This window comes from Canis aureus, chromosome 27 (genome assembly GCF_053574225.1).
Source record: "Canis aureus isolate CA01 chromosome 27, VMU_Caureus_v.1.0, whole genome shotgun sequence".
NCBI classification, from domain to species: Eukaryota; Metazoa; Chordata; class Mammalia; order Carnivora; family Canidae; genus Canis; species Canis aureus.
The window spans coordinates 10,558,866-10,577,012 of NC_135637.1; the positions used below are offsets into that span (position 1 = coordinate 10,558,866).

Below are 18,147 nucleotides of genomic sequence, written 5' to 3' on the forward strand. Positions count from 1 at the left end.
AGAGGGGCTCAGCCCTTCCCTCCCGTCTAAGGCAGTAGCAAGAGTCAGTGAATCTACTTGTATCTTAACAGGCTGTGTACACTGAGGTCCTTACAGTAAAGCTCGTGCCTTCAGACCTGACCCTGAATCAACCTGCACACAGATTCCCACACCCACTGTCACTATCATGGTGGGGATGATGATAGTGGTGATGGAAAGGAGCCTGGGAATTTTGTATTAATAGGATTGGCAGTCACTGCCTTCCAGGGAACAGCAGTTCTTTCTCTGTTAATCAGTCTTCTGAAAACTGCATAACTTACCTTTGACATTTTTAAAAACACCTTGTACCATTTTGAACCCTTTTAAAAAGCATTTGCAAATGGAGCTTAATGAGGGAGCTGTCTTATTATGATTTCTGTTCACTCTGAATTATCTCTGAATAGAAAAACTAGCGTGGGGATCCCTGGGTGGCTCAGCGGTTTCGCGCCTGCCTTTGGCCCAGGGCGTGGTCCTGGAGTCCTGAGATCGAGTCCTGCGTCGGGCTCCCAGCATGGAGCCTGCTTCTCCCTCTCCTCTGCCTGTGTCTCTGCCTTTCTCTCTCTCTCTATCATAAGTAAATAAAAATAAATCAAAAAAAGAAAGAAAGAAGAAAGAAAGGAAGAAAAAGAAGAAAAAGGAAGGAAAGAAAAGAAAAGAAAGAAGGAAAAACTAGTGTGGCTGTTAGTTTCCTAGGCCACCATAACAAATAAGCACAAACTGGGAGGCTTAGAACAGAAATGTGTTCTCTCACAGTTCTGGATGCCAGAAGTCCAAAAGCAGTGTGTCGGCAGAGTTGGTTATGTACTAGAGGCTCTGAGGGAGCATTCATCTCATGCCTGTCCCCAAGCTCTTTGTGGCTGTCAGCCGTCCTTGGCTTGGGACACATCACTGCAGTCTCTGCCTCCATCTTCTCGTGCCTCCTTGGTGTGTTCTTTTTCTCTAATAAGAACACCTGTCACTGGGTCTAGGACCCACCCAGGTATTCCAGATGATCTCATCTCAAGATCCTTAACTGAATTACACCTGCAAAGACTCTTTTTCTAAATAAGGTCACATTTATAGGTTCTGGATGGATATATCTTTGGGGGTGGGGGCAGTTAGCACCATTAATCCCACTTCATGGGGCCATAACCACCTCCTCTGTTATCCCTGGCCAGATTTTTTGCTTATCCTTGTCTTTTCTTGTAAGACAGGATGGCAGTGTGACATTGGTGCCTCATCATCCAAGCTCTACCAGCAAAGTGTAATAACACAATCATTAGAATCAAAAGTAGCATTTTTCTCTTTGATTGAATTATTCTGTTTTTAAGTATAACGTCTGGAAATCTTTTCCCATATTCCAAAATCCCAGTCTTTCTCGTCCTCTTTTTGTTTTTAATTTTTATTTATTTATTTATTTATGGTAGTCACAGAGAGAGAGAGAGAGAGGCAGAGACACAGGCAGAGGGAGAAGCAGGCTCCATGCACCGGGAGCCCGACGTGGGATTCGATCCCGGGTCTCCAGGATCGCGCCCTGGGCCAAAGGCAGGCGCTAAACTGCTGCGCCACCCAGGGATCCCTGTTTTTAATTTTTAAAAATAATTTCAGAGGTAGAATTTAATGATTCATCAGTTGCAAATAATAACCCAGTGCTCATTACATCAAGCGTCTTTTTCTTCTTCTTAAAGAGAATAAGACAAGATCCTATTTTGCCTGAGTGCCAAAGTTGTAGATTTATACCTGGTCTTGAGTAAATCAGAAGTATATTGTGTTTCTGTGGACAGAATAACAACAAAAAATTTTCCTATGGCACTTCCCAGATACAGCTTTTTACAGAGTTTGAACCTTTATCTCATCCCACATATAAATTATTTTATATATTTTTCTTTTTAAAGATTTTATTTATTTATGAGAGAGAGAGAGAGAGGCAGGCAGAGGGAGAAGCAGGTTCCATGTAGGGAGCCTGATGTGGGACTCAATCCGGGGCTCCAGGATCAGGCCCTGGGCTGAAGGTGGCGCTAAACCGCTGAGCCACCGGGGCTGCCCATATAAATTATTTTATATTGAGCATTGCATAATTCTGTGAACATAAAACATTTATTTTTTATTTTTTTTAATTTTTATTTATTTATGATAGTCACAGAGAGAGAGAGAGGCAGAGACACAGGCAGAGGGAGGAGCAGGCTCCATGCACCGGGAGCCCGACGTGGGATTCGATCCCGGGTCTCCAGGATCGCGCCCTGGGCCAAAGGCAGGCGCTAAACCGCTGTGCCACCCAGGGATCCCTAAAAAAGCATTTAATGCAGGCTTGTGGTCATAAAACTTCAGCAATATAGAAATGAATGAAGTAAAAACTGAAAGCTCTGTCTGTTCTCCTGCCATTGAGTTTGGTGTACATTTTTTCAGAACTTCCTTATATGGACTGTGTGGATTTTAGACACTGTCCTGAGCTGGTGTATTAGGTAAAGAGAAGTGAATGTATTGATAGGTTCAACTGCTTGTTTTTAGGGTAGTAAATTGCATCTAGATCCATCTCAGCAGCATCTTCGTGTTTTTATCTATCATGTTATCATGTGAGGTTCTCATGTGCCTAGGTTCAGTGTGGAGACAGTTTGTCATCATGTATAAGGAAAAGTTTAGCTTGTGAAAGCTGCTTTAATAATAGGTGTCATTTCTTTCTTCCTCCCCTAGATTCTAAATTCTGTTTATATTTTTCTCTTGCAGATTTAACCCAGAGACTGACTTCACCATAGAAACACCCACAGTTGTATCAATGGTTGGGGCAAGATAGTGGCAACAGGCAAAGGAAAAACAGCTCCAACATACTAAGGACAATGAGTATGCTAAAACCGAGTGGGCTTAAGGCCCCTACCAAGATCCTTAAGCCTGGAAGCACAGCCTTGAAGACACCTGCTGCTGGTAAGGCTCTATGATTTATATCTAAACTAGAACCCTATTTGAAAAATTTAAAAAGACAGCCTTAAGAAACTTGATATTTTTTAAAATATTTGAGGAAGTTTTAATTAAAAGACATGGAATTTTGGGGGCACCTGGGTGGCCCAGTTGATTAGACATCTGACTCTTGGTTTCAGCTTAAGTTGTGATCTCAGGGTCTTGAGATCAAGCCCGGTGTCTATTGGGCTTCATGCTCATCAGGAGTCTGCTTGTCTCTCTCCCTCCTCATGCCCGTCGCCCTGCTTGCTCTCTCTCACTTGCTCTTTTTTTTTTTTTTTTTAAAGATTTATTTATTTATTTATTCATGATAGAGAGAGAGAGAGAGGCAGAGACACAGGCAGAGGGAGAAGCAGGCTCCATGCAAGGAGCTCGACATGGGACTCTATCCCGGGTCTCCAGGATCAGGGCCTGGGCTGAAGGCGGCGTTAAACCGCTGAGCCACCCGGGCTGCCTGAGTAAAGCAGTTTAGACACTAAAACTTAGATGCTTAAAAGGAAATCATTGCCCATTTTTGTACTTTTATGAAGATTGTTTTTCAGAAACTTGTCCTTTCAGTGCCTTGTCAGAAAGAATTGTTCATGTACAAAGCTGGAATAGATTCTAAAAAACTGACTGAGCTGACTTGCCTTTGGCAGATTATCTGTTTGATTTGAGAAGGTTTATTATCTTCTAAAAAACAAAAAAACAAAAACCCTCCACAAATCGAAACACCACAGTCTCCTCTTCTGTGTAGGGGAAAGGGATGTTTAGCACCCCCTGTAGGCCTGCCTGCAAGACCACTCTGTTTCCCTGTCTACGTGTGGTTCACCCTTTCTGTTCAGGCCTCAGGGCAGATGTTACCTCCTCTAGGAGGCCTTCCTGTGACTGCTCTGCCTAAGGGCACTGTCTCCTCGGTAGCACTTATATCACCTGAAATTACCTGGTGTGTCTCCTGACTGTGTCCCCACCTCTAGGCTCTGGGCTCTAAAGGGGCATGTACTATGCTGTCTTGCTTTGTTCCCTAGTGAGAACAATGCCTGGGACTAGTGCTGGAGTGGTAGACACTCATAGAAAGGGCGAGCATGAATAAATACATTATTTCATTTACTGAAATGAGAGATAGATACAACTATCCCCTTATTCTTTTTTTTTTTTAATTTTTATTTATTATTTATGATAGTCACAGAGAGAGAGAGAGGCAGAGACATAGGCAGAGGGAGAAGCAGGCTCCATGCACTGGGAGCCCGACGTGGGACTCGATCCCGGGTCTCCAGGATCGTGCCCTGGGCCAAAGGCAGGCGCCAAACCACTGCGCCACCCAGGGATCCCTATCCCCTTATTCTTAAGAAGAAATTAAACTCAGAGGGGTCATGTAAAATATTAAGACCACAATATGCCTACTAAATGGTAGAGTGCTTAAGAATGTGGGCTTTCTTTGCCAGTTCATACCAAATATTTAATAAATACTTGTTGAATGAATGCTTGAAATTGAGTAAAGTCATCTTGCCTTAACAGGGAATTTGGCCAGGTACTTTTTCCCCTTGCTGTGATTTCTTCTGTGCCAACAAATAATTAGGGTTTATTTGGTGGTCTTGGAGTGAGATGACAGGGCTGTGGCACTGAATCTTCTCCTCCTTTAAGCCTGACTGTGAATCTCTGGTTCCAAGGTCCTCGACCTGTCATCCCTCCCTGACTACTCACATGTGGGAATAGAGCTCGTCTCCGGGGATCCGAATGGGTGTTTACTCATGATGTGCAGGGCAAGGGGTAGAGGAAAGAATGAAATCAGACCTGTGCTATGAGCTCTGGAAAAGGGACTTCTCCCCCTCCTTGCTATGACCTTTTCCATTTTTAATTGTCAATAAGGATTAAAGCCCACCACTCACTGAGTTTTGACAGCATTGAGAATGGTAGTTATGGGTCAAGTTGTTTTTGTTTTTGTTATTTTTTAAGTTTTATTGATTTAAATGATCTCTATACCTAACATGGACTTGAATTCATGACCTGAGATCAAGAGTTGTATGCTCTTCCAACTGAGCCAGCCAGGTACCCCGATGGGTCAAGGATTTTTTGCCTCCTTGCTTTAAAAAGGAAAAAAAAAAAGACAGAAGGACAGATGAACAGAAAAACTTAAAAGAGCTGTAACTGCTCCTGTTGCTGTGGAGTTTCACCAATTTTTCCATTAAGTTAGGAGTTGTCTACTTGAATATGAGCCTTTTCTGATCCTTTCTTCTGTTTGCAGTTGTTGCTCCAGTAGAAAGAACAACATCCAGTGAGAAGGCATCAGGCACACCATCATCGGAGGCACAAGAGGAATTTGTGGATGACTTTCGAGTTGGGGAGAGAGTTTGGGTGAATGGGAATAAGCCTGGATTCATCCAGTTTCTGGGAGAAACCCAGTTTGCACCAGGCCAGTGGGCCGGGATTGTTTTAGATGAACCCATAGGTAAGAATGATGGTTCTGTGGCAGGAGTTCGGTATTTTCAGTGTGAACCTCTAAAGGGCATATTCACCCGCCCTTCGAAGTTGACAAGGAAGGTGCAGGTGGAAGATGAAGCTAATGGCCTACAGACAACGCCTGCTTCCAGAGCGACTTCACCTCTGTCCACCTCTGCAGCTAGCATGATGACCTCCTCCCCAGGAGCCCCTTCGAATATCCCCCATAAATCATCCCAGCCTACAGCAAAGGAACCGTCAACGACATCTCAGATCAGCAACCTTACAAAAACTGCCAGTGAATCTATCTCCAACCTCTCTGAGGCTGGTTCAATCAAGAAAGGAGAAAGAGAGCTCAAAATTGGGGACAGAGTACTGGTGAGTCCAGAAACCCTCTGAGGTCATTGCGTTGAATTGATGAATGGTTGAAATGCACACATCCAGGCTCAGAGTATGTTCTGTGGAGGGACCACTCATTTATAGAGAAGTGAGTCCACTTTTCTAGTGTTCAGTTTATATACGAAGGGAACAAATTAGAAACTGGCTCTGAGTGAAGTAGGAGCGTACGTTTGCAGTGGTTGGTTCTGATTTTATCTACCGGTTTAGCCAAAGGAATATTGAGTTTATTTCTTGTAACTATTACTTGACAGAACAAGCTTAGAATTGGACTTGGACCAACGTTTATAAAAGTTTTCCCCACCCTGGTTTGTAATTTTTGCTGTAAGGATGATGTGTGGGTATATATAAGGTCCTACTTCCTTAGGTGTCTTGAAAAACTCAGACATCACAGGATGTTATTTCAGAACTTCTGTGCCTTTGATATGATCAGGTTTAGGTTTAGGAAGAGGAAGGGAATGTACAGTAGTATTTATTTAGTAATAAGCTAGAAATACAACATATAAGGTTTATGCTGTACATTCTAGAATCTCTGAACTTATGCCAGTGATTTGTTCTTTGTCTTATTTTTTTAAAGATTATTTATTAATTAGAGCAAATGAGCATGAGTGGGGAGTGGTGGGGGAGGAGCAGAGGGAGAGGGAGAATCAGACTCCCCACTGAGCAGGGAGCCTGATGTGGGGCTCAATCCCAGGACCCTGAAATTATTATTTGAGCCGAAGGCAGACGCTTAACTGACTGAGCCACTCAGGTGTCCCAACTTGTTCTTGATTTTAAACAAGAGGCCAGTGTGCAGTGCTAAAAACACAAGCTGAGCCCCATCTCTGCCTTTGTGACCTCAACAAGTTTTTTAACGTCCAAGGTTTGCATCTGTAAGAATGAGGCGATAATAGTACTCACCTCCTAGCATCATTGAAAGGATTAAATTAGATAATGCATATAGCATTCTTAGCAGTGCCTGGGATACAGTGAACCCTTAAACAATGGTAGCTCTTCTTCTCACTGATGGAAATTTAAAGCTTTACTATTTCACTCCTCCCACACTTGAACCAGTTCAGTTTAGGGCATGAAGTTGGTCAGCAATCTCTGACCCTGTGCTCTGCCTTTCCTTGTATTTGTTCAGCAGCTGTAAAATTCCACCAGGCTTGGCAGCTTCCAGTGATGCCACGGGAGGACAAGAAGTGTTAGCTGTTAGCCGTTTGTGTACTGTGTGTCTCATGTTATGTTTTCCACAGTGCTCTGGAGTAGCCCCATGGAACTGATGAGATGGAGGCTTAGAAAACTGGGATCTACTAGTCCAGGGGCTCCCAACCCAAATTGAGGTGGACTTGCAATTTCAGCGTTTTTTTTTGTTTTTGTTTTTTAACCTCAGTGCCTGTTGTGGAGAGCTGATGATTGACAGTATAATTGTAAAATTGGAAGTGTTTTTTGTGATTTTATTGTCTTACAGATAAGGAAGCTTAAGCCCAGAGAAATGAGGTGTGACTACCTAATCACATAGTGAGTTCTCAGCAGATTTTAGAGTTAGAACTCAGGACTTCTGCCTCCCAGGCCCATAGCACCTCCATGAATCCAGGAGGTCTCACATACCTGTGGGGGCTTGGTAATACCTCCTGGCTTTAAGGGCTTCCTTCTGGATCCCTTAGGCTCAAGGTCAGTAGGTTCCCTCTTCAGTTACAATTATCATGAATTTCAAAGGTTGATACACCAGAACTTAAAGCATTCTTAAGACTGCATTTTCATGTGATGCAGATAAACCTATATCTCGTTTGTTTAGCTGATGTTCACTTGCTGTACCAATTTTATATTTGGGACAGCTGCTCTTTTGTGGCAACAAAGGCTTTTTGATGCTTTTTTTTTTAAAGATTTTTAAAAATTTTTTAAGTAACCTCTATACCCATTGTGGGACTCGAACTCAAAACCTGGAAACCCAAGAGTTCTGATGCTTACTTGTTTTTCTTCTTTGCTGTATAGATATTGCTGCCATGAATGCCTCTAAAATTTTTTTCTGTGTATATACCTTACTTTTATAGAATAAATTCACAGAGGTGGAATTACTAGGTTAAAGTGCATAAACATTTTTAAGGCTTACCTGGTAAGCTTTGTTTAAATCAGAAACCTATTACCTCAGCACAGGACTGCTTTGTAGATTAGATTATAAGTTGTATGCAGTGCCATCTTAAGTGCTTATCTGTAAACAACTTCTTTCCCATTTGAGAAAGCATGTGGCACTTTTAAAACAAGAAGCTGTCCCTTTCCATCAGCCAGTGTGAGAACTAGCTGATTGAAGTATTGGTCCAACAGTATACCGCCTGGCTGCTAAGACAGCTGAAATGACAAGATCAGCTTGGTTTAACTTAAGACCAAAGGCTTGCAGAAGGCTGTCATGATTAAAGTGAACCTGAAGTATAGGAATTGGCTTGGCAGAAGGAAGTGGTGGTGGGGAGAGGGAGGCTTCTAGCTGAGGGAAGGCAGACTCCCTGAGATGGAAAGGAGTTGGCATATTTGAGGAACAGACCAGTGTCCTTCCCCAGATGCAGTGAGTGTGTGGCAGGAGATGAGACTGGTTACGAAGTGGGGTCCGCAGGGCCAAGTGACATGGCACCTATGAGGACAGCCTGTGTTCTCATTAAGAACAAGAGTAATGTTGGATTTGTAGTTTGGGAAGACCACTCTGGCTGCTTTGTAGAGCGTGGATTGGAGGTAGATAAGAACAGGTCGGAGGTGGCCATTCTTTGAAGAGATTGGAAGTTGAAGGAGAGCATAGAGGTCAGCCTGATGCTGGAGGAGTGTTGGGTCTCGGGAAGAATCTTTATTTTCTTTTTTAAAAAATGGCAGGGTCTGGAATATTTATATCCTACCTAAACTGAGCTAGAACTGAAGGACAGGTTAAAGACACAGAAGAGAGAGGGAATTAGGAATGGACTGAGGTTCCTGGAAAAAGATGATACCCCAAGCTCACACACAGAGGGGATCAATTGGCCTTTGATTAAGAGAGGAAGACTTCCTCCATTTTTGTAGGAAGGGAGAAGGAGAATCTGCAGATGTTGGTTGGGTTGTAGAGGTTTGAATGGTGTATTTCTAGGAAAATTTTAATGATATGTTCAAACCTAGCATATTTGGAACAGAATTTCATTTGAATCTCTGAGAATCTGAAGTCTGACGAGTGTGTTATTGGAAGCAGTAAAATTATTTACTGCCTTTGGTTAGTATTTCTAGGAGAGATTAAGGAGTACCTTAGAACCACAGCATTTTATTATTTATTTTATTTTAAAAACAGATTTTATTTATTCATGAGAGAGGCAGAGACATAGGCAGAGGGAGGAGCAGGCTCCCCACAGGGAGGCTGATGTGGAACTCAATCCCAGGATAACAACCTGAGCCGAAGGCGGACGTTCAACCACTGAGCTACCCAGGTGCCCGGAACCACAGCATTGTAGAGCTGGAAAGAATCTTTTGAGATCACCACATTTTTTTTCACCTCTTTTTTGCTTATAATACTGAGAAGAAATATAATTTACCTCAGATTATATAGGTGTGTGATAAATGTGTACATGTACCAGTGTGTCCTCTTGTCCCAGTTCCTGGTTTTTTCTCTTTAACATACTGCTTTAATAGAAAAAATCTTTGATTTAGAAATATGAAACATTTTTACTTCAAGATTAATTTATTAGGAAATTAGGTTTATTTTATTTATTTATTTATTTATTTGGAAATTAGGTTTAGACATCTAACATGTTTGATTTATGATTTTCCTAATTAAAGAAAAATGCTGTTGGGATCCCTGGATGGCTCAGCAGATCTCACTGAAGATTGCTTTATGCAGTGGTTTGCCGGACTCTTGAGAGGCACATAACTCGTAGACTGGGAACCTCTGGGGTAGCTAATTGCACTGAATTTTTTCTTTTTTTTTTTTTGAACAGAGGTGTTTTGTTTTTGTTTTGTTTTTTTAAAGATTTTATTTATTTATTCATGAGAGAGACAGAGAGAGAGGGGCAGAGACACAGGCAGAGGCAGAAGCAGGCTCCATGCAGGGAGCCTGATGCGGGACTTGATCTCGGGACTCCAGGATCATGCCCTGGGCCAAAGGCAGGCGCCAAACAACTGAGCTATCCAGGGATCCCCCACGCTGAATGTTTTGAGATAGTCTTGCTGTGTTGGGTATTTTTGATATTTCAGGGAGGTGCTTTCAGATTCTTGAGAAAGGTGACCAATTCCAGCTGTTGGGTTTCAACATGGTTGGCTCCATGTCTGAGACTATGTTCTATGCTGAGTTCTTAGCTTATGATGTATATGAGAAGAAGACTTTTCAGCATTTTTATTATTATTCTTTTGGTTTTTATTTTTATTTTATTTTATTTAAAAAATATTCAATTTATTTATTCATGAGAGACACAGAGAGAAAGAGAGGCAGAGACATAGGCAGAGGGAGAAGCAGGCTCCCTGCAGGGAACCCGACGTGGGACTCGATCCTGGGGCTCCGGGATCATGCCCTGGGCTGAAGGCGGCACTAAACCACTGAGCCACTGGGGCTGCCCAGGTTTTTATTTTTTTTAAATATTTTATTTATTTGAGAGAACTAGAGCACAAACCAGGGGAAGGGACGGAGGGTGATGGAAAAGCAGACTCCCTGCGGAGCAGGACCCTGGGATCATGACCTGAGCCAAAGGCAGAAACTTAACTGACTGAGCCTCCCAGGTGCCCCTAGCATTTTATTTTTAAAATGACAAGCTTTATTTTCTTACGAGCTGCTCCCAGAGCTCTTAACACAAAGAATCTTAGTGTAGATCTGTAGGTCTTTTGGATACTGTGAAAGAAGAAAAGTCTTCCTGAGAATTAAAAAATACCTTTATTCGTAAGATTTATTTTGTGTGTGCTTGAACCTTTTTTATTTTATTTTATTTTATTTTATTTTATTTTATTTTATTTTATTTTATTTTATTTTATTTTATTTTATTTTATTTTATTTATTTATTTATTTATTTATTTATTATTGTGTGTGCTTGAACCTTAAATAACTGTAGTTCGTCCAGTATATATACTTCCTTCATGTGTCTTCCTTGATTTGTTCATTGTTAGGTTTATGAGATTTATCTCTAACTTATTAATTTAAAACACACTCATAGTAGGGTCATATTGTGTAAACACCTCTTCACAATATACTTCTGTAGGTTTGAGACATTTCTTTGCTGGTAATACAACCCTATTTAAAATAATAAGTTACTGTTTGGTATCACACTCTTTGGAAGTACTGCACTTAGTTTAATTATACACGTTAGATTGTTTCCATTGTTTTCCCCAGAAATGTTTGCATAGAGGAATATATAAACATTTATTTTATTTTATTTTTTTTTTAATTTTTTTTTTTTATTTATTTATGATAGGCACACAGTGAGAGAGAGAGAGGCAGAGACACAGGCAGAGGGAGAAGCAGGCTCCATGCACCGGGAGCCCGACGTGGGATTCGATCCCGGGTCTCCAGGATCGCGCCCTGGGCCAAAGGCAGGCGCCAAACTGCTGCGCCACCCAGGGATCCCTATGAGAGATACATAGAGAGAGGCAGGGAGATAGGCAGAGGGAGAAGCAGGCTCCCCACAGGGAGCCCAATGCGGGACTCGATCCCAGGACCCCAGGATCACAACCTGAGCCAAAGGCAGACACTCAACCACTGAGCCACCCAGGCGTCCCTAAATATGCCCTTTTTAATAAGTTGGTTTCTTCTGTTTTTCTCAGTCCTCTTACCAGTGACTGAGAACCCCCAAATCTACAAGTCTGGTTGTGACATCACCCTTTCGTGGGACATTTGTTTGTCATCTGCCTGGTCGGGTTCCTGTGCTCTGGGGAAACTATTCTTTACTATGACCTCTCTGTACCTTGATTGAGGAGACAGTAGCTGTTAGCAGAAAGATCTGTTATTTTGTATACTCCAAAGTTGAGAAGACTCTAGATGTTCACATTATGTTAAAAATTCTTTATGAAGGGGCACATGGGTGGCTGAGTGGTTGAGTGTCTGCCTTTGGGTCAGGTTGTGATCCCGGGATCCTGGAATCGAGTCCGGCATCAGGCTCCCTGCAGGGAGCCTGCTTTTCCCTCTGCCTCTCTCTCTGCCTCTCTCTCTCTCTCATGAATAAATAAATAAAATCTTAAAAAAAAAAAATTCTTTTTGGAGACCTGGTCTGAATATGGAGATTTTTTCCAGCATGATAGATTCTTCTTGGGGAAATGCAGAGAACCTGGAAGAAGCTGGTTCCAGCTGCTGCTCCCTTTTTTGCAGAGCCAGGGTGGGCCAGGTCCCATTTTAGTGCTCATGGTGGGTGCAAACGCCCCTCTTCCTGTTCACTGCTCGCAGTTTTGAGGGGGTAGAATAAGTGTGCTTTTACTTCTGAGGCCTAGGAATGCATAATACTATCTATCCGCCCGACAGATTTCATGTCTTGTTCCAGCTTCCCCTTTCCTCTCTCCAGCCCTGTTGTCCTACACAGGCTCAAGTAGGTCACATCACCGTTGCCTGGACCGTCGTCATACTGCTGCCACACTGCTGTCCATGCTACTAGCCTGTCTCTCCCCAGGTCTGTTCTCCACACTCTCATAGAGTGGTGCATCTAAAATGTAGATCTGCTTATGCTAGTCCTGCATAACACCCGTGGTGGTGCCCTCTGTGTCTGCAGCAGTGGTTTTGTTTTTGCTCCTGGAGAGTTTTCTCCAGGAGCGGTCCCTGGGCCTGGCTAATTAGTGTAGGTAGGTTCTTTTTGCAAATGTAAGATACCTTACAGATATCAAAGCTGATATCTCTCCAGCCTTGAGAACTTTATGCAGGCTCCTGGGGCTCAGGAATTTTCTGGTCGAGGACGCAGGTCACCCTGTCCTACTGTGGGATTCAGAGAGATTAAAGATTGACTACCAAGTCTAATGTTGAAAAGCCTGTTACTAGATCACGTCTTCTAACTCTTGGTATTGCTTTCATGAAATCTTTAAGCAGAATTACCAAAATATCTTAGAGCCCATCTAAGGGCCCAGGAGTTTGGGCAAAGACATTCTTTTTTTAAAGAATGTTTTGAATCAGGGTTTATGGGGATGGAAAAATGTAGAAATCCTCTTTGCAGCTTCTCAGGTTGGCAGTGGATTTGTTTGACAACTTTTAGCTTCTAGGTAACCCTTTTCAGGGGACATCTGTTTAATATGCACACACAGTTAGCTGTGTGCTCTTTTCCTGTGGTAGTATCCTAGAAATACTGTGAATGATACAGTGAAATATTTACAGTTAATCTGGTGGTTGGGGATACTAGCATCTTTATACATTTTTGTATGTCTTTTATTTTAAAAAGTAAATAGATGCTATGTGACACTCAGCATTTCAGTTTTCTGTGTTGCTGGCTCCTTAAGGGAATCCCATTTTGCTGCTGTACATACATCCATTATCATTACCATCTTTTGAACTGAACTTGTCTTTTAGGTGGGTATAAAGGATAGCTGGTATCTACTTTTTTTTTTTAAATTTTTTTAATTTCAATTTTTTAATTTTTTTTCTCTTCTTCATGAGAGAGAGAGAGAGGCAGAGACACAGGCAGAGGGAGAAGCAGGCTCCATGCAGGGAGCCCCATGTGGGACTGATCTCCAGGATTACGCACTGGGCCGAAGCCAGGCGCTAAACCACTGAGCCACCCAGGGATCCCCTCTATTTTGTTTTTAGACTGCTTTATGGAGGTAAAATATATGCATCCATTGTAAGCATACAATTCAGTGATTTTTTAAAAAGATTTTATTTATTTGAGAGAGTGAGAGCTGGGGAGGGGGAGAGGGAGAGGCCAGCTCTCCACAGAGCAGGGAGCCTGAAGCTGGGCTTGATCCCAGGACCTTGAGCCACCCAGGTTCCCCGTGATTTTTAATAAATGGATAGAGTTATGCAGTCACTACAGTCCAATTTTAGAATATTTCTGTTGCCGCTGGCAAGTCATTTCCCACTGCCACCTCCGGCCCCAGGCAATCACTGATCTGCCTTCTGTCTTACACCTTTCCTGGACATTTTGTGTAAGTGCCATTATGTTATATAGTGTTTTTGTGTCTGGCCTCTTCCACATAACATGTTTTAAGGCTCCTCATGTTGTAGTTCATTGCTATTATTGGCTAAAATATTCCGCTTGAGGGGTATACCATATTTTATTTATCTATTCACTATTCATTAACTTAAGTTTTCATTAAAGGAAATCATGCTCCTAGTTCCGAATGTCCTGATTTTGGTACTTACGAGCTTGTGTGAAAAATTCACTAGTTCTGTGCCCTTGCTCTGATATAACAGATTAACTGTCCATCCCCACCCTCCTTTTTTTTTCTTCCTGGGAAGGGAAGATGAATTTCAAGAGTTAACATGCAAATGAAGCATAACTTTTTCTTCTTTTAACATTGTCTTCATGATTATGTTATCTTTTCTTTACCTGTTTGTTCTCAGGAGAGTTATTAGAGTTTTTGAGAGAGCATCTGTTCTACATCATCTGCATTTGTCCTGTTAATTTTTTTTTTAAAGATTTTATTTATTCATGAGAGACAGAGAGAGAGAGGCAGAGACACAGGGAGAGGGAGAAGCAGGGTCTATGCAGGGAGCCCGATGTGGGACTCCATCCTGGAACTCCAGGATCACACCCTGAACCAAAGGCAGATACTCAACTGCTGAGCCACCAGGTGTCCCTTGTCCTGTTAATTTTCTAAGGGGGTTTACTGTCATAGATTGGGAAACTCAAAATGACGACATAAAGGGAGTAAAAAAACTACACTTCTTTAGCCTAGAGAACTTGTAACAGCTGTATTTAACACCCTCCAGTCCGTTCAGGAAGTATGCTGAGTGTCTACCCTGTTCCAGGCCTTTTCTTAGTGCTGTAGGTTTGGCAGTGACCAGAACCAAACACTGCTATCTATTAGGGCTTCCCATTACATTCAAATAAAAATCTGAATTCCTTCCTGGGACCCGCAGGGCCCACATGATCTGGACCCTGCCCACTCTCTGAACCCCTCTCTCTCTACATGTCCTCCTGCCTCACTCCACTCAGCTACACTGGCTTCCTTGCGGTTTCCTAAACCCCAGACTCATCTGCACCTTGAGATTTCTTGGTTCTTCTACTTGGAACATACTGCTCCTAGGTCTTTGCATGATTGGTGCCTTGTAGTCATTCGAGCCTTGATTCAAAGGTCACCTCCTCAGGAATCCTTTCCCTGCCACCCCAACTGGAAAAAAGACCCTCCAAAGGCACTGTCCCATCACCCTATTTTGTTTTGTTTCCTAGAGCTCTATACTACTTAAAACATTCTTTTCAGTTACTTCCATGTTCATTGTCCATTCTCCCCTGACCAGAATTTAGGCTCCATGGAAATCTAGAGAGACTGTATGTCATTCACAATCCACTTAGGATAGTGCCTGACACATAGTAGGTACCCCTAAAGATTGTTAAAGAATGAGACGGTTTTCAGTATAGCTGTCACAGCTATACTGAAGGGAGGGAAGGAGTAAAATAGTCAAGTATGACAAGAGGTGTAGTTAGGACCCATGTGTAAAAGGGCAGGAAGGTTTTACCATTGTCTGTGGGAGACTTGCCTGGAAGAAGTGCCCAAATGGGGTTGGCTCTCTAGTTGAGTTAATAAAAAATACCTGTGCTGGCACCTTCATTTTACAGCTGATTAAGTTTTAAGTCAGGGCTAAATTTGTACTTGGTAAATACCAGATAGCCACATTTACCTTTTTATAAATACAATGCTTAGGGTGCCTGGGTGGCTCGGTCAATTAAGCAGCTGAGTCTTGGTTTCAGCTCAGGGTCCTGGGATTGAGCCCTGCATCGGGCTCCATGCTCAGCAGGGAATTTGCTTGAGAGTCTCTCTCTCTCTCCCCGCTCTGGCTCCTCCCCCCTACTCATGCTTTCACTCTCTCAAATAAATAAATAAATAAATATTTTTAAAAAGCTGTTTAGGGGGGGAAAAAAAAGCTGTTTAGGGGACCCCTGGGTGGTGCAGTGGTTTGGCGCCTTTGGCCCAGGGCGTGATCCTGGAGACCCGGGATCGAGTCCTGTGTCGGGCTCCCTGCATGGAGCCTGCTTCTCCCTCTGCCTGTGTCTCTGCCTCTCTCTCTCTCTCTCTTTCTCTCTCTATCGTGAATAAATAAATAAAATCTAAAAAAAACAAAAAAAAAAATAAAAAGCTGTTTAACTTAGAATATGGCAAAATAAGAGACCACCTGACAAAGTTCTGTTGCTCACAATATTCTTGTGAAACAGTCCCTCATTAGCACTCATTGGACATTTGATACTTGTGTAAACCAAGGCACAGTGAGATTCATGGCTTGTTTGGGATTGATCATAAACAGAGAGCATTAAGGGTTTCCTCTTTCCTGTTTGTAGTCCCGCTTTTTAGCTAGCAGAATTTATCAGTGTTCTTATTTGTACAGGAGTTTGCAAGAAGGGCATTTGTCTGTTCCCACCATGTTTTGTAGAAACCTCTTAAAAGTATTTACTATTCTTCACTAGAATTACTTGTCCCACTTTCTCTACCAGTGGCCAACACTATTCTGTTTATATTTGTAGCCCAATGACCCAAGTACTCAAGAAATATATATTGAATGAATGAATGAGAACTTAAAAATCTGAGATTTTCTAAAGTATGAAAACTGGCTTTGTTTTCCTTTGAGTTTTTAAATTAATTTTGTCTCCAGTAATAACTTCTAATTTTGACTTAGATTGACCATACTTTAGGAGTTAATATGCTCATATCCTGAGATTAAAGATAGTAAATGGTAGTTGTATTTGCCATGGATCTAGTTTTTTGTTTTTATGTTGAATTTTTTTTCCCTAAGAATCTTGCTATCTGGGATCCCTGGGTGGCTCAGCGGTTTAGCGCCTGTCTTCGGCCCGGGGTGTGATCCTGGAGACCTGGGATCGAGTCCCACGTCAGACTCCCTGCATGGAGCCTGCTTCTCCCTCTGCCTGTGTCTCTGCCTTTCTTTCTCTCTGTGTCTCTCATGAATAAATAAGAATAAGATTCTTAAAAAAGAAGCTTGCTATCTGTACCTAAAACATAGATTTGAAAATTGTGGCTTATATCTAATGTAACTGCACATACTAAAATACTGTGGATCTCTGGAACATTTGAAAAGTAAAACTAACCTTATACAATTGTGTTTAAATGCTTAGAAAAAAATCTGTAGAATGATTAAGTAGAAAAGCATTCAAGTGGTTTTAGGACTTAATGTGACTTCCTGTCTCTGTTGATATTTTGAGCAACTACCAATGATATTTTACAGGAAGAGGGAAAGCATATTGACTGTCATATGAGTCAAGTGTTCGGAGTTTAGTGGGAGAAAAAGTATAAAAAACCACCCATCCGGGACACCTGGGTGGCTCAGTGGTTGAGCATCCGCCTTTGGCTCAGGGTGTGATCCTGGGATCTGGAATCGAGTCCCACGTTGGGCTCCTTGCATGGAGCCTTGCTTCACCCTCTGCCTATGTCTCTGCCTCTGTCTCTCATGCATAAATAAAATCTTAAAAAAACAAAAACAAAAAAACACCCATCCTAGGAACCGGTAATCATCCATTTCAAATAAATTTTGTGGCTTGATATTTTTTCTTCAGGGTAAATGCATATTTTATTACCTGCCTTTAGAGAAATAGTTGCTTGTCTGCTGTTGATGTTTTTTAAATTCTTAAATTTTTATTTTTTTATAGTAAACAAGACATTTTCTTTTTTTTAAGACTTTATTTGTGAGAGAGCACAAGCAGGGGGAGCAGCAGGAGAGGGAGGAGTAGGCTCCCCCTTGAGCAGTGAGCCTGACACAAAGCTTGACCCCAGGATCATGACCCGAGCTGAAGGTGGATACTCGACCGACTGAGCCACTCAGGTGCCCCAGGATTTTGTACTTTTAATTCATAAAGAGAACTTCCTTTGAAGTGAGTGGTCAGGGGGTACCTGGGTGGCTCAGTTGGTTAAGCATATGCCTTCGGCTCAGGTTATGATTTCAGGGTCCTGTCAGCAGGGAGTCTGCTTCTCCTTCTGCCTTCTCCCAGCTGCTCATGCTCTGTCTCTCAAATAAATAAAATCTTAATAAGAGAGAGTGGTCAGAAGGTGAGTCTTTGAGATTAGCTTCACTGCTACACAGACTTCCCTCTCTGAGTAAGCTTTTCCCACACTGGCCACACAGATAGGGTGTCTCTTCTGTGTGGGTTTTTCCAGGTGGGATACAATTCCCCCTGGTGTGGAAACTTCCTGCACTTTGTGCAAGCTTAGGGTTTCAGGCCTGTACAGACTCTGATGTGATCAATGAAACCTCCTTCTGATTAAAGGCTTTTCTACACTGATCACATCTATAGGGCTTTTCACCACTGTGAACTTTTCTATTAACAGCCAGGTTAC

The 18,147-nt window shown here is 42.2% G+C and overlaps 1 protein-coding gene across 16 annotated transcripts in view; it reads left to right on the forward strand.

Annotated features, from left to right (window-relative positions):
* Nucleotides 1-18,147, forward strand: part of CLIP1 (CAP-Gly domain containing linker protein 1) — a 123,546-nt gene that overhangs the window by 33,330 nt on the left and 72,069 nt on the right. For all 16 annotated transcript variants that reach the window (XR_013366470.1, XM_077875445.1, XM_077875452.1 and 13 more), the window contains 2 exons: nucleotides 2,722-2,916; nucleotides 5,174-5,745. Coding sequence is in view for 15 of the 16 variants with exons in the window: in XM_077875445.1 (XP_077731571.1) it covers nucleotides 2,832-2,916; nucleotides 5,174-5,745 (657 nt within the window). In the remaining variant the exon portion in view is untranslated. The remainder of the gene's footprint in view (nucleotides 1-2,721; nucleotides 2,917-5,173; nucleotides 5,746-18,147) is intronic.